The sequence below is a fragment of the Caretta caretta genome, chromosome 4, assembly GCF_965140235.1.
Source record: "Caretta caretta isolate rCarCar2 chromosome 4, rCarCar1.hap1, whole genome shotgun sequence".
Taxonomy (NCBI): Eukaryota; Metazoa; Chordata; order Testudines; family Cheloniidae; genus Caretta; species Caretta caretta.
Window position 1 is genome coordinate 139119916 of NC_134209.1, and position 15346 is coordinate 139135261.

General features: G+C 48.0%; 1 protein-coding gene across 1 annotated transcript in view; it reads left to right on the forward strand.

The window, feature by feature from the left end:
- Nucleotides 1-514: 514 nt before the first annotated feature.
- The window catches only part of ATOH8 (atonal bHLH transcription factor 8), a 29208-nt gene continuing 14376 nt past the window's right edge, over nucleotides 515-15346 (forward strand). The window contains exon 1 of the mRNA XM_048849169.2: nucleotides 515-1530. Within this exon, the coding sequence (XP_048705126.2) occupies nucleotides 880-1530 (651 nt within the window). The 5' untranslated portion in view covers nucleotides 515-879. The remainder of the gene's footprint in view (nucleotides 1531-15346) is intronic.

Consider the following 15346-nt stretch of genomic DNA (forward strand, 5'->3'; position numbering starts at 1 on the left):
AGCAAATAAAAACAAATAAAGAAATAGACCCCTGACCAGTGGGGAAGGGAAGGAGAAAAGGACTGCAGGAAACCAGGCACCCCACCATTAATTTAGGAAGCTTTGGGGGAAACTGTTCCATGTAAAAGGCGGCACATCATGAATTGCTCTTAAGCAAGTATCAGAGTAGCTGCCCTGTTACTCTGTATCCGCCAAAAGAAAAGGAGGACTTGTGGCACCTTAGAGACTTTAGCTTTAGCGAGCTACAGCTCACTTCCTCGGATGCATTCAGGAAAGCTTATGCTCAAATAAATTTGTTAGTCTCTTAGGTGCCACAAGTCCTCCTTTTCTTCTTAAGCAAGTATGTGTCTCTATTAGGGGTGAGAGTTTGTCTCTGCCAGTGTGTCGCGAGGAAACAGACTTTTATAAAACAGCAAGTCGTGGGGCTGGGGGGGTGGGGGTTGAACAAAGGAGATAGGCAGCACAGCTGTTGCGGGGGGGGGGGGGGAATGCTTCCTGTTTCTTTAAAGCTCATCTGTGGGGTTGCAAGGCTGGGAAGTCTCTCGGCTGTGCGAGGCAGTCTCCCTGTCACAGGCGGCGCGCTGACTGATCTCGCTCACAGGGGCTTCTGTGTAAACTGAGGCTAAACAAACACAGATGGAGCGCGGCGTGCCCTCCCCGCAAACGCGGCCAAGGCGGCCGGGACTTCAGCTGACATTCTGACGGCTCCGGGCGGGCGCCCACCGCCGCCCTGCCTGCACGGGGCCGCGTGGTAACACCGCTGCACCAAACCCAGCAGCAGCAGCAGCGGAGCCGGGCGGTGGGGGGGTGTATGTCTGCGGGGGGAGCCAGCGACCTGAGAGAGCGAGCGAGGCAGGCGCTCCCTGACAGGCTCCCAGCATGAGGAACATGCAGCTCCTGGACGAGGAGCCGTGGCAAAGCCTGTGCGTGAAGGAGCTCGGCGGCCTCAAGAAGCTGAAGCGGAAGCACAAAGAGCCGCCAGCGCAGGGCTGCAAAAGTTTCAAAGTGGCGCTGAAAGTCCGCGAGCGCGTGGCCGGCGGCGGCGGCGGGGGGAGGCTGCTGGAGAGACCCGCGAGCCTGGTGCCCGGCAGCCGGGCGGGCCCCTCCCAGGGGGCAGCGGCCCCGCAGCTCCCGGACGGCGGCGGGGCGGGCAGCGCCGCCGGGGCGCTGGACATGCGGAAAGGCGCGTTCCCGGCGGCCGGGCTCGCCTGCCCGCCCCTGCGCAAAGAGCCCGGCTTGCCCCCGGCCGCTTTGAACGGGCTGCCGCCGTGCCCGGAGCCGAGCCTGCCGCCCAGGCTCGTCCTGTGCCCGCCGCAGCGCCCTTTGGAAAGCGCCTACGGCTCGGGGGCACAGGGAGCGTACAGCAGCTCGCCGGATCCCGCCGCATCGCCGAGGAAACGGCTGGGGGACACGGCCGGCGTCTCCTCGGAGATCAAAGCCATCCAGCAGACCCGGCGGCTGCTGGCGAACGCCCGGGAGAGGACCCGGGTGCATACCATCAGTGCCGCCTTCGAGGCGCTGCGAAAACAGGTACCCGCCTCGCCTCCCCTTCCCCTCCGCTCCTAAATCACACCGGGGCAGCCCCCTGCCTGGCCCGGCTCCGCTGCATGTCTTCTCTCCCCTTCCCCCGCAAGGGGTTTGACTTCAAAGGAGAAAGAGAGTGAAACCCACCCGCGCTGTTTCTTCCTTCTTCCCTGAGGTTTTGCTGGGTGTAGCCGGGGATCGGCTTCCGGGGTGCGCCTCTCCGCTGGTCGTTTAAAAGACATTTGCCGGCCACAGAAATGAAATGCTAATAAATCCGCCTCTGATTGCGCGAGATGCCCTGCTGCGGGGGCATGCCACGCAGCGGGTGCGCTCCCCGTGACCTTTGTCACGTAACTTCACCCAAAAGGTCACTCACCGGTTTGTGCCCGAGAGTTTTTGTTTGCATTCCGAATGAGATTCGGTGGGGAGGGGAGGGGGTAGTTTGATGGAATAAAGGGTATTAATTCTGCACAGGATGGGCTAATTACTTGACCGTTTAAAACTCGGGCTCTAACGCTGCGTTTTTTCAGCACCAAAACTGCTCATGGATGCAGCATTCCTCTCCTCAAAAGAATTCACCTGGGTTTCATGCTGGGCATAAACTAGACCTTCCTAAATCAAGTTCATTGTCCTCTTGATTACACCTCACCCTACTCCTATCATTTTCCCAGAGATATTTTACTTTTTCTGTGTGTTGAACAAGCTCAGAAACTCAATTTTATTTGGGGTCGCCTGCACTCACTCTGGGTTATTATGACAATACAAATACAGCCTGATTTAGTGGAGCAAGGATAAGGACAGAGTACAAGAGCCATTAATAGTACTCACCTAGCTGGTCAGAGGTTATCAAAACTTTTTTTTAACGTTAGAGCAGCTAAGGATTGAAAATGGACTCTTAAAAACCTTCCCCCCCCCACCCCAAATCACACTGGCTTTTTATATGGGCAGCTTATTCATACCAGGCAGGGGGTGGGAGAGAGAACTGTAGCAAACTGCTTGCCAAAGTTGTGAGCCATGATGAAGCCTAAATCCCACCTCATGACACAATAGCTCACCTCATTCTTGTTGTTTACCTGGAAGAGTTGGGCTGGGAATTTTCAAAGAGACACAAGGGAGGAAATCTACTCCCATGGACTTCTGAGTTGGGTGTCTAAGCCCCTTAGGCCTCTTTGACATCCTCCGCCTAGTTCATCATTCTACATGATGCATCTTCAAGGTACCCTTTAAGCCAATGTGAAGAACAAGCTTTCTTTTAAAAAAGCATATAAAATTCTCATCATCCTGCCTGAATGGGAAATATAAACTTTTTTCAAGCGCAGAAGAGAACATCTGAAATGTTAAATAATGCTCAGGACAATGTCACTGCATCATGGTCACCTTCCGAACATGGTGTTGGGTGAAGCAACTTAGTGTGAAGGAAGCACATCTATCCGCCTGTCTGGTGACACTGGACCCATTCAGCAAGGGGCATGTGTGCCTAACTCTGACCCCTTGAATAGGTCCACATGCGTATGTACCTTTCAAAGTGAAGCCTTTCATGTTAGTTAGTTAGTTGTAGGGTTTTCTGTGGTGTTCATCACCACAGTATCTGAGCACCTCCCAGTACATACTGGGTCAGACCAAAGGTCCATCTAGCCCAGTATCCTGTCTTCCAACAGTGGCCAATGCCAGGTGTCCTAGAGGAAATGAACAGAACAGGTAATTATCAGGTGATCCATCCCCTGTCGCCCATTCCCAGCTTCTGGCAAACAGACTCAGGACACCATCCCTGCCCATAGTGGCTAATAGCCATTGATGGACCTATCCTCCATGAACTTACCTAATTCTTTTTTGAATCCTGCTATAGTCTTGGCCTTCACAACATCCTCTAGCAAAGAGTTCCAGTCATTAATGAATTGGTTCACGTAGCACCCTTGGTAGGTTGGGATGTGTCTACAGAGACGCTAAGGTAGTTTAGTGCCTGTAGAGATCGGGCTATAACAGTTCGAACATCATTTGGTCCTGTCTATACTGGCAAGACAGACCCAAGAGGGTTATAACATGACCTCCAGACCTGGCAAAATGTGCTGAGTAGACAGGCCCTGTGAAAGAAAGAGGAGAGCGAGCTGGGACTGGAGCCTGCAATGAGTGCTGAGCTGTTCTCAAAACCAGTCCCCAAAGTGCAATAAAACGGCAGGTTCTGACCTAGTCACATTTTGTGAGCCCCAAAATTGCACTTTTCAGTGCTTAGTCTTTCCCTTCGTTGACTAATTAAATTGTTTTCCACTGTAGTGGCCTGCCTGGTGAAAGCAGAGAGCCATTAAAAAACCGTTCTCCACGCTTGGCCAGCTTTTGTTCCTTTGCCTTCTCTGTAAAGGCCAGTAAGAGCATTCCAAGGATGTGAAGGAAGAGTACAGCAGGCAGGGTCACATAAGGTTCCCTGTCAAAGTAGGGGCCTGATCTTGAGAGGTGCTGAGCATTCACATTTCCCAGAAGGTCCTTTCAGCTTGGTCCTGCAGCCCTTGCTTACATGAACAGGCCCATTGGTGTCAGTGAGACTTGCAGGGTTTCTGAATCAGACCCTTTGGGCTCCATCTTGCAGCCTTTACTCATGTGCACTGTTCCATTGGGTCACCTGAGAGAGGCTTCAGGATCAGGCCCTGTTTTTCTGTACGTGGTTACTTTGTTGTTCAGTGCTCTGCCTTTAAGGAATATCTCTTGAGGTTTCTAGCTATGCTGCCTGAAAAGCTTCTGAAGGATGATTTTGATTTTAAGGATGGGTGGCTGCCTATCCCAGAGTGGCTGGTTAATTCCCCCCGCCTTATTATCCACTTTTGGGAACACACAGGGACCATTGCTAATCCCATTGAAGCAAACAGGAGCTTTGCCATTGACCTCAATGGAACAAGATTAGGCTCATCATGAGGCAGTTTTTCAGTGTAAAGTCACTGACTTGTCCCTACGTTAAGATATTATTATTGATTATATTGTGGAGGCAGCAGAAAGCTTCAATTAAGATTGTAGCCCCACTGTGCTAGGCCCTGTGCATACACACAGTAAGAGGGAGTCTTGCAAAATTAAGCCTTTTGTAAATTTAAAGTAGACACTTGATATATTTTTGTTTTCAAAAACTGCTGCCCCATTTTGGCTGTTCGGTGACCTATGTGCAATGCATGTGACTGTCTCAGTCCAGTTCTCAATGGATAGGCATCCAGGTAACAAAAAAAAAAACCAACAATGGAAAGTGGCACTAATTTCCCAACTCGTTGGCAGTCTCCATCCTTGCCGACCGCAAGCAGAAACCAAGCCAGCAGCACACTGAGGCCCAACTCTCCTGGGAACTGGGCATTTCATGCAAAGTCTTTAAACTCCTGGGTTTGGCCCTATCTCCATAAATTATTTCAGCCCTGGGTTCAGCTGAGAATGCAAGGATCAAGTGAACATGGAAAGCAGCCTAAGCTCTCCGCTCACCCCCAAAGCTGCTGCCCCCAGGTCAGTGCTGAAGCACTTTGAACAGACTGGTGCCTAGGCTGTGGACAGACAACTTCATTCCCCAGACGAGGTTTGTTTTCCCTTAAGAAAAGCACTGGCAGGTTTTCTTGGCAATTCGATGCGGGGAAGGGGAGTAGGTCAGTGGATCATTTAGTGATGTTTTGATTTGTTTTTCGTTAACCGCCAACAATGTGCTTGGCACTACATGTGACAAGGGGGAAGATCCAACGGATGAGCAACCATCCTGTCCATGTGCAGAGCACTGGCTTCCAACTTGCATCACCCATATCAAATCTGATGGCAAAATGGCAAGGCCTTCCGGGAGTCATTCAGATAGACCTGGAAAATTATAGCAGATACTTCTTCTGTAGCATGCTGAATTCAGTGGAGCTGACAGCAGCTAAGGATAGGCCCACACTGTATATCTGAAAAATCTGACAGAGTTTAGTTACCCCCCTTCCCACTCCTATGCCCTGAACTCAACTTTCAAGATGTGGTGAGCGGTTTTGTACTCAACAGCTGTATATAGGACAGAGCAAGTTTAATATGCTTCCATTGTGGCATGATATAGGCATCCATAGGTAAGGAACTGCCTGACATTTTTTGCATTCCTGGGCAAAGAGCTCAGATAGGGATTATACAGAAATTCATTTGTAGAGATTAACTGGCAGATCTCAACTAAGTGAAGCCTTAATGCCCACCCCCAGCATGCTGGACAGGAGGTAATCCCCATATTCTGCCCACTAGGAGAATGTTACACACGGACATCAGTTTTTGTTAAGTTATTCCTCCATTCCTTCCTTGTCATCACGCAGCCATCTCTTGAGCAGCTGGGATTCTTTCCCTGAAGCATTGAAACCGATACCTCGCCATAGGCTGGGCGGCAAGTGGCGCAGAAGACAGTCACCATTGCTGAGTCTGTTTCCCAGCCGTACACTCCTTTTTTGGGAAGGGAACGGAAGCTCTGAAATCAAAGCAGAGGTGTCACGTTGTACACCAGCAACTGGAGGTGCAGTCTGGAAAGCGAGTGCAACAGAGCCATACATTCAGATTGCACGTGTGGCGAAATGGATTTAAATAGACTTTGCTCACCAGAGTTGCAGTCTATTCGACTATGAAGTAATTGTTTGGGGCGACAGGGCCTGATCCCATATAAGACACAGCACCAGCTTCAGCTAGAGTGCTCACATAAGCAGAGGCTTATAAGTACTAAGCCGCCTGGGGCCCAATCCTGTGCGGTGAGAAGAAAAATGCTGCTTCTCTGCAATATGTTCTCTCTTTCCAGCCTGTTCCTGAATCCTCCTTCCCAGCCCACCCTAAGTCAAGCAACTGGTATGCAGCATGCTGGGCAGATGGATCGCAGCGGCATACGTACACTATACAGCTGTGTACATATGGCACACATGTTTCAGCTGGATTTGCTAGCTATCCAGATGGCAGTAAGGCTGTTTTTTGTTTTGTTTTGTTTTTTGCTTGGTGGGGAGGAGAATCAACCACAGTTGTTTTGCAGAAGGAAAGAGTAGTCCAGGCATGTCATTAAGTACTTAGCTATTCCCATTCTGCTCCCCTGTTCAGACTTCTCCTCCAAGATGGGAGTTAGAAGGGCAGTTGTATATTCTGGAAAGCGACTCAGCTTTTTAAAACGAGAGCAGCACTTGGGTATTGCTGCGCTACACTGGGTCCCTTCCATTTGTATCTATGCCACCAGTAGCATGAATTTCTCTCTCCCTGCATTTCTAATGCATCCATCACTACAGTATCTTGGCACCAGAATGCCTAGCCACTCTGTAGTATCTAGCTGCTAAGACAACAATGCTGTTAGAGCATTCATGGAGTGGTACACAAGCAAACAGCCGTTTCTTTCCCTAGAGATTTCCACAAGTGACTTCTTGGTAGTGGCTACTGGAAAAGTTATTCCCTGATATCTGTGGATCTTTCCTCAGAGCAACATCTTCCCACTAATACAAAGACTATTGGGATCGACAGGGTAGTTCCTGCTTCATGCTGGGATAATGAGAAAAGGGCCTCGCTATCTCCATGCACTAAAACACTTTAAAATAGTGCAAACGCTTTTGCTAGTTTTTCTCTCTGCTGCTGCCTTGTCTCACGGGTGGCCGAGAGGGCTACAACCTACAGACCCACTGCGGCCAGGCTGTGGCTCATGAGCCGCATATGGCTCTTTTACAGTTAAAGTGCGGTTTACGAAGCCTCCCCAGCCTCCCCACCCCATTCTTCACCTACCAGACTCGGGGAGCGAGGTGGGGAGTCTAAGGGCTTTAGACCCGTGGGGGGGTATCGGGGCTGAAGCCCGATGCCCCGGCAGGCACTTCCCCACGGGGCAGATGGTGCGTGTCTTGCGGCTCTCAAACTCTGAAGATTATCGTATGTGGCTCGGAGGGTCAGTAAGTTTGGCCACTCCTGCTATAGACCCTCAAATATAGGGCCATGGCCTTTCCCCCCTTAACGCTCAGCTCACCATACTGAAAAATGTTCGGCTTCCATTGCCTGTCCTAGTGATGTTAGTTTGGGTATTTTCTATTCTATTCCGGTTCTTATACTGCGCCCATCACCATGGTATCTGAGCACGTGACAGGACAAGGTTCTGTTTCCATAGACTCTTTTGCACCCCCGTCATTCCTGGTGGCCATTGACTTTCAGGGGCCCAGATGCTATGGAGGGAGAAGACATGTCTCCAGTGCTTTGTTAATGAGAACAAAGTTCCATCTCACCTCATTCTGAGTTCACTTATGCTGGTGAAATGCTAAGGGCTTCAGTGAAGCTACTCCAGGTTTACAATAATGTAAAAGTGAGATCAGAACAGGCCAAACCATGTTCAAATGAGGTAGAATGATGGCATCAAAATGAATGAAACACCCACGCCAGCATGTTTTCAAACACTCTACTATTTGGGCTAGGACCCGGAGACACTGTAAAAGCTATCTCAGTAACCAGCAACAATTTGCAGTTTACAAATTCAGTTTTGCAGCAAGAGATGCCTGTGCCAGAATAAGTGGCATAGTCTTCCACCATGTCATTCATTTGCATCCCACTGGTGCTGAATTCTGGAACAGCCCGTTTAAGAGCTGAGAATACTCAAATGGCAGCAAGATTTCCACTGATAGGAGGGGAGGCGCGCATCTCTCTGTCTGATCTGGAGAACTGCCCACATTGGCACATATGTAGCTTTTTGATGTTCGTCTCAAACTCCTCCTCAAAAATATGGTCCATGGAGCCCCAATGAGCTGGAGTCGCTGTGCTGGGAGCAGATGTTTCCACAGATTCATTCTTCGCCTTGAACTAGGTCAGCATTTTTCTAAACCTTTCCACCACCACAGTTGTACTCCTTTCTTTCTCTTTAGCAGTTGATAGGCCCACTCTCCAGGCTGAGGTGTGTCCCAGGGATGTTTTACTCATGGGTTTCACAGCTTTCTATGCTACTGGGAGCTGAATTTGCCACCCTTTCGCATTCCTTCACTGCTGTCTGCTGGTGTCCGTGTCCTTCCCTTAGCTGCTACTCACTGGTAGTTAAATGAGTGTAAAAGAGATCCCACTTCCACAGGACTGAACTTTCCTGTGATCACTTACAGTGTGTATCATCAGGAGCAGATTGAGCGGCTGTCATTGAAAAGCTTCCCATTGACTTTACTGTGGGTTGGAGCCGGCCTGACAGGGTTTGTTCTGGCTCCGGTGCTGTCAGCAGAGAGACTCCCACTGACTTCGATAAGAGCTGAATGTGGCCCCAAGGGAGGATCCCTGCCTTCAAGGCGCATCCCCCAACGGAGCGCTCCAGGTGTAGCATTTCCATTGTGCTTGGCAACAGAATATCACAACGTTAATCTGGGCCCGGAAGCGGTTTAAACCAGTTCTGAGTGACACTATTATGATTTCTAGTGCCATGGGGGGTACATACAAAGGGAGATGACAAGGCCCCTGCCATGAACAACACACAATCTAAAGTAGGCAGATAACAGAACAGAACAAGGGAGAAGACAGTAAAGAAGACAGAGAAAACTCCAACACACCTCCCCAAACTCAGGAAAATGTTACACAAAGAAAAGAGCCGTGTGTCTGTTGTTGCTTAATGTCTAATTGGTTTTGTCACCTGATACAAAATCCTGTGACTGACCATATGTATTTTCTCTTTCTGCTGTAGACACAGTTATCCTTTCCTCTCCCCTCGGGCTCACTCCAACTCCCACTGAAATCAGAGGAAAGACTCCTATTGACATCAATGGGTATTGGATCCAACCCCCAGTCCCTGCTTGACCCTAGTTTGTTCTCAAATTATCCTCGTCAGCAACTACGGTGGGACAGTGCCCGAGCACCGAATCAGCAATACTGTAATTGTCAGCACCTTCATTCACATCCTGCGTCTGCTTTGTGCATTGACCAATTTGTGTGTTGGCCACAGCTTCATTCATCCGTAACGTTAGTGTTATCGCCCCAGTCCTATCTAATTCTGCCCCCTGCATAACTTGGAGAGCAGCACTCATATGCAGAGGGAGGCACAGGGAAGCAGGACCCTGCTCCTCGGTGAGAGGGTAGGGTTTTCCCACGTGGCAGCCAGCACTGCCTGAGAAGCTGTTTTCCAGGAGGCGCTCTGTTGACAGACACCTGGGGACACTGGCCAGAGCAGCAGCAGAGATGCTCACAGAAAAGGAGAACAATAATCCTGGTTTGGCAAATGAGTCAGACGGATCAGGGGGACCAAATTTGGCCCTGGTGTAAACAGGTGCCACTTCAGTGAAGCTTAATCACTTACTCCTGAGCTGAATTTGGCCCCCTGGGTCCAAGCTCAGGTGGCTCACCGGCGCTGCTCCTGGTGTTATAACGTCCACACTGCTATTTTCAGCTTGAGCTGAGCTGGAGTGAGTCTGTCTACCCAGGCTGGGGAGGCACACTTGCAGCTACAGTGTAGACACACCAATAGGGCCCAGTCCCATACCTGAAATAAACATCAGGGTTTGTAGGAATAATCCTATGCACTATACAGCAGTGCCTGCCATCTTGTACCTGTAAATCACCTGCACATGCATAAGGCATATCTAGCTATGGGAAAGCTCTTAGAGAGCAGTGGACAGGCTGCAGCACTGGAGATATCCTTGCTCACAGAGTCACAGAGTTTAAGTCCAGAAGGTACCACCAGATCATCTAGAATATGTGAACCCTGTGCACATGCATTCTTCACCAGCCCTATACAGCACCTAGCACAATGGGACACAGCTGTGTGCCTGGGACTCCAAGGTACTGCCGGAATACAAACAAAACAAATAATGATCTGGGATCCCAGGCGCACTTGGGGCAATCAGGGCAGATAATGTAACAGCAAAAAAAAAAAAAAAAAAATCCATATCCAAAGAATTATAATAAACAAAACCAAAAAAAATCCGTGGCTTGTGCTAGTTCTTGTTTGTTTACACATACATTTTGTGACACGCACCCACCCACACGTGCTATCAGACAAAACCAAACACGCTCATCCACAGCCCTTTTCATATAACACGTCCCTTTAAATAACAATTTGGGAACATGTGACGATATTTTGGACATGTTCTTAAACTTGTCAAGGTGGTCAGCTGCCTCTTTTGCTGTCCCAGACATGATGTTGCCTTTCTCCAAGTCCTAGGGAAATTATGCATGAGAGAGAGAGGCAGTAGGTCAGCTTCTTCCAGGAGAAAATCCAGTGAACAGTTCACCCCACCTGACCCAGCATTGGGCATGGGTGGGAGCTTAAAACCAACAGTCCTCCTCACTCCTCTAACCTGCCAGTACCCCATTGAGGTCGCTGAACCCTTGTGGAAGCACTAACTCATCTCAGGTTGGAAGGAGGGATATAATAAAGCCAGCGCTATTAAGCACTAGACATTCATGTGAACCTTCTGGAAATTTTTTTGGCATATTGCTCAACACAAACAATGAGACAGTTAAGTTACACTGCGCGTTCTAAAAGGACTCATCGAGAAGCCAGCCAACTACCTTCCCAGTGGGGCTCTAAAATATTTTAACTCCCAGCACAAAAATAAACCAGAGGAATTAAAAGATAGGCAAATTCAACAGCTTATTATGGCACATTGTAGAGGCAGTTTGCTGTCAGGAGGTCTTGCTTTATAGTGTATTGTTAGCATGTACATTTTACTGCTTAACGTTGCGTTATCAACTCTACAGGTGGGGCCAAATTCTGCTCTCATTTATGCTTATGTAACTCCAGAGCGAGTCCACGCAAGGCAGCGAAGTTAGTCCAGATTTACAGCAGCACAACAGAGCAGGATCGGCTCTACCCAGGGCCTGATTCTTCTGTCACTTACACAGTGTTAGAGTGGTGTAACTCCACTGATTTCACTAGAGTAGTTCCTGATTTACACCAGTGAAAAGAGAGTGTGGAACGGGATTCATAGTGTTTATTTGTATGAGCTCATAATGTATTTGTACAAAAATTAACATGTTCTTTTGGTAATGGAAGGGAAATATTGGACCAGATCCTCATCTGATGTAAACTGGCATAACTCTATCCAAATCATTGGAGCGCCTCTAATTTACACCAGCTGAGGATCTGGCCAGTTATTGTGACTATATCTATTGTCCTACTAATTGAAGAAGCTGTTAATGGATCCTGTACCCACCACTTCCCCCACTTAGGATAAGCAAAAGCTGTGTACAAGCTAGCCTACCCCGGCTAACTGGAGCCCAGTCAGGGTTGGTAACAATTCCAGCAAAGACAGTGCTGCGCAGGTAGAACAAGCCCTTCCCAGACTGGGGTACACACCAAGCTTGTTAACCTGTGCTGCGTCACCTTCACGGCTGTGGTTACCCGTGCTAGCTGGATTCAAGCTAGCTCAGGTAGGGCAGCCCGTGTGTAGCTTTAGCTGTGTAGACTTCCCCTTACTTTGCTCCACACCACTCTTAATGGCCTCAGGTCACAGCATCCTTCCCTCCAGTGATGGGAATGGGATGCATCTTCCATACTTTATTTCTTAAGTGGGATGGGACAGGATCGGACACAAGAGAGCACAGAGCTGGCTGAGGGCCTGGTCCTAATCCAGTGAAGCCAATGGTAAACTTCCCATTGGCTTCCCACGGGCTACCCTACCTGAGCTAGCTTGAATGGCAAACTTCCCACTGGCTTCAAATGGAGCATCTTTGGGTTCCAAAAGCGTTGCCTCTGAATCATAGCTATCAGAGATGGAACAGACCTGTTACATTACATCCCGTCCCATCCATCCTCCTGCCAATGCAGAGTTATTCCGTATGGTACATTTTCTGCAGTGTGCTCTCTACATTGCTTCCAGCCTGTGCCTATCTGGGGAACAAGGAAACAATAATAGTACTTAGCCCTTGTGGACACCAACATACTTTACAAACATTTAGCTGTTAATCCCAGGGCCCAAACTTCAGCTGCCATTGGGTTACCAGCCCAGTGTCTTCTTAACATAGATAAATATTGGGTAGTGCCAATTTCCTTGCCTTTCTGGCAGACAACAGCATTTTTCATATTAGAGAAATCTTCCCTCCTAACTCCTCTATACGTAATATTGGAGGCCGTGCTACTAGCTGGGAAGCAGCGGGGGGAAGAGAGATGAAGGGAACATTCTAATTAAGTGTCTGTCGTCATCTGAAATTTAGAAATCCTCCTGCCCATGCATTTATGAGTAAACTCATCCATAGTGAATGGATAGTTCTCTGAAAACATCTGCTCAATGGGCAGTAGCAGTCAAAAAACCCAACAGAACGTTAGGAACCATTAAGAAAATAATAGATAAGACAGAAAATATCATAATGCCATGCTATAAATCCATGATACACCCACACCTTGAATACTGCGTGCAGTTGTGGTCACCCCATCTCAAAAAGATATATTAGAATTGGAAAACAGAGAGGAGGGCAACAAAATGATTAGGGGAATGGAACAGCTTCAGTATGAGGAGAGATTAAGAAGACTGGGACTGTTCAGCTTAGAAAAGAGATGACACAAGAACCAAGGGTCATCCAATGAAATTAATGGGAAGTAGGTTTACAACAAACATAAGGAAGTACTTCTTCACACATTGCACAGTCAACCTGTGGAAATCCTTGCCAGGGGATGCCGTGAAGGCTAAAAGTATAACAGGGTTAAAAAAAAAATTAGGTAAATTCATGAAGGATAGTTCCATCAATGGCTCTTAGCCAACATGATCAGAGATAGAACCCCATGATCTGGGTGTTCCTAAGCCTCTGACTGCCAGAAGCTGGGACTGGACAATAGGGGACAATAAACTGCCGTGATCTGTTCATTTCCTCTGAAACATCTGGCACTCGCCAGTGTCAGAAGACAGGATAATGGGCTAGATGGACCTGTGGTCTGATCCAGCATGGCTGTTCTTATGTTCATCCTAAATCTTTGTATGTCCCCCATTCAAGCACTAACTAAACCTGATCCTGCTTAGCTTCTGAGATCTGATGAGCCAAAAGGTTTGCTCTCTTTAAAAGAGTAAATTAGAAGACTGCTTCCGCTCTCACTCATGCCTGGGTAAATCAGTGTATCACTAACACGAGTGGAGTTATACTGGTGTTACACCAATGTAAGTGAGAGCAGAATCGGGCCATAAATCTCTAAATACTCTAATATAGAATCTGTTCTTGACACTTAAACCTGCTTTTAAGAGTCCTTCCCCACCACCTGTGCATAGCCAGGGCTTGCAACACCTATGCCCGTCAGCCCACTTCTGGCTTTCTCTTACAGATGGGCGAATACCAAAACCCTAATTTGAACTCCCCCTCTTTGGGGAATGTTTGGATCCAGACCAGGTCTGAACTTTGTGTCTCAGCTCTCAATAATTAACACACAAGCCTCTTTATAATTCCGCCATTAAATTTGAGTCAAGATGGGAAGTGCTCCTCGGGAAAAGCTATTCTAACATTGTTACTATAGAGAAAACCCGTATCTGTCTGTGTTCCTGTACTGCACCCACCGTCCTGCTCTCTGATCTTCTCTGAAAAGCTGAAACTGTCCGGGTGTGCACACTCCTGAATAAACCCTTCTCTCGGGGCTGCTCCAATTTATATGTTGTCACTGTGTACGGAAAAAAGTGTCTTCTAATCCCAGCTGGTGATTTCTGTAACAAACATGGCTCACAAAATAATTTGTTCTTTTTTAAAAAAAAAAAAAACCTACCATAACAAAAAAGAGGGGGAGGGGAAGGAAAAGAGGAAAAAAATATTTTCCTCCAGTTTTTTTTTTGGTAACTGGCTGACGTGTGCATCAGCCTCAAGTATTTCATGGTCCATTTTACTTCCACTTGATTTAACTTTCTTGCTCTAACTTTGAAATCGTTCCCACTTTTCATTGAAACCTTCCATTTTATTCTCCATATTGCTTTGATCATCAGCTGTGACTTCTGTTTGATCCAAGATTTTCGTTGGCTCCGTCATATCCTGCCAATGATAACAGATATTTTGTTTTTGTCGCTGCCATGGATTCTCCTTTAACAAGAAAAATGCCCAGCTTAAGACCATTGTGGAGTTGTAGGCAAGGTGCTACCGGAAGTGAAGCACAGTGGGTAGCTGCAAGTGTCAACAAAGGCTTGAGAGAAGGCAGGGAGCTCTTGAAAGCCAAGTAAACAGGCTGTTGGGAGAAACTGTGATCTAGCAGAAAGAACACAAGACTAAGTGCCAATAGAATTCTTGTGTTCCATTCGTAGCCAGGCCATGGATTTACTGTGGAGCATTCTGGACGATGCTTAACACGACTCTTACATGAGAATGTTTTGAGTGCTCCTGTAGAGCTATCCTGGCTTGCTTCTGGCATAAAGGAAGGAGACTGCTCCCCAGCACACCAATACAACAGAACACAGGAGGTGGTTCTATTACTTAGTAAACATTAAAGCGGGTCCCTGATTCATGTGCTGTGAGAATGCCACCAAGTGGAAGACGGGTTTTCCAGCGAGAGAAAGAAGAGCAGGTTCCCTACATCCCCAGTATTGCCTATACTGTGCTATACATTTTAAAAAATGTGAGGAAAATCCTGTGAAGATTGTTGGCTTGCTTTTGGAGAAGTGCAAAATACGCCTGGATGTCTCATCATACAAACTCACATCCTACAAGCCGAGAGACTATGTGTTTGGCAAACACGTTGGACATGGAGGGCCAATGTAATCCCTCCATTAAAATCAACAGCTTTACACCAGGGATGAATTTGGCTCAGAGTATTGGTTGTACGCTCTGCATTATCTGCTCATGGACCTGGAGACAACCTGAGGGGAGAGACATGGATGAGAAGGGCAAAAGCACAAAGGAAGCTTCCCCAATTGTCTTTTTAACATCCCCAGGATCAGAGTGAAAGGGACTCTGTTGGGCAGTCAGACGCTACAGAAGAGTT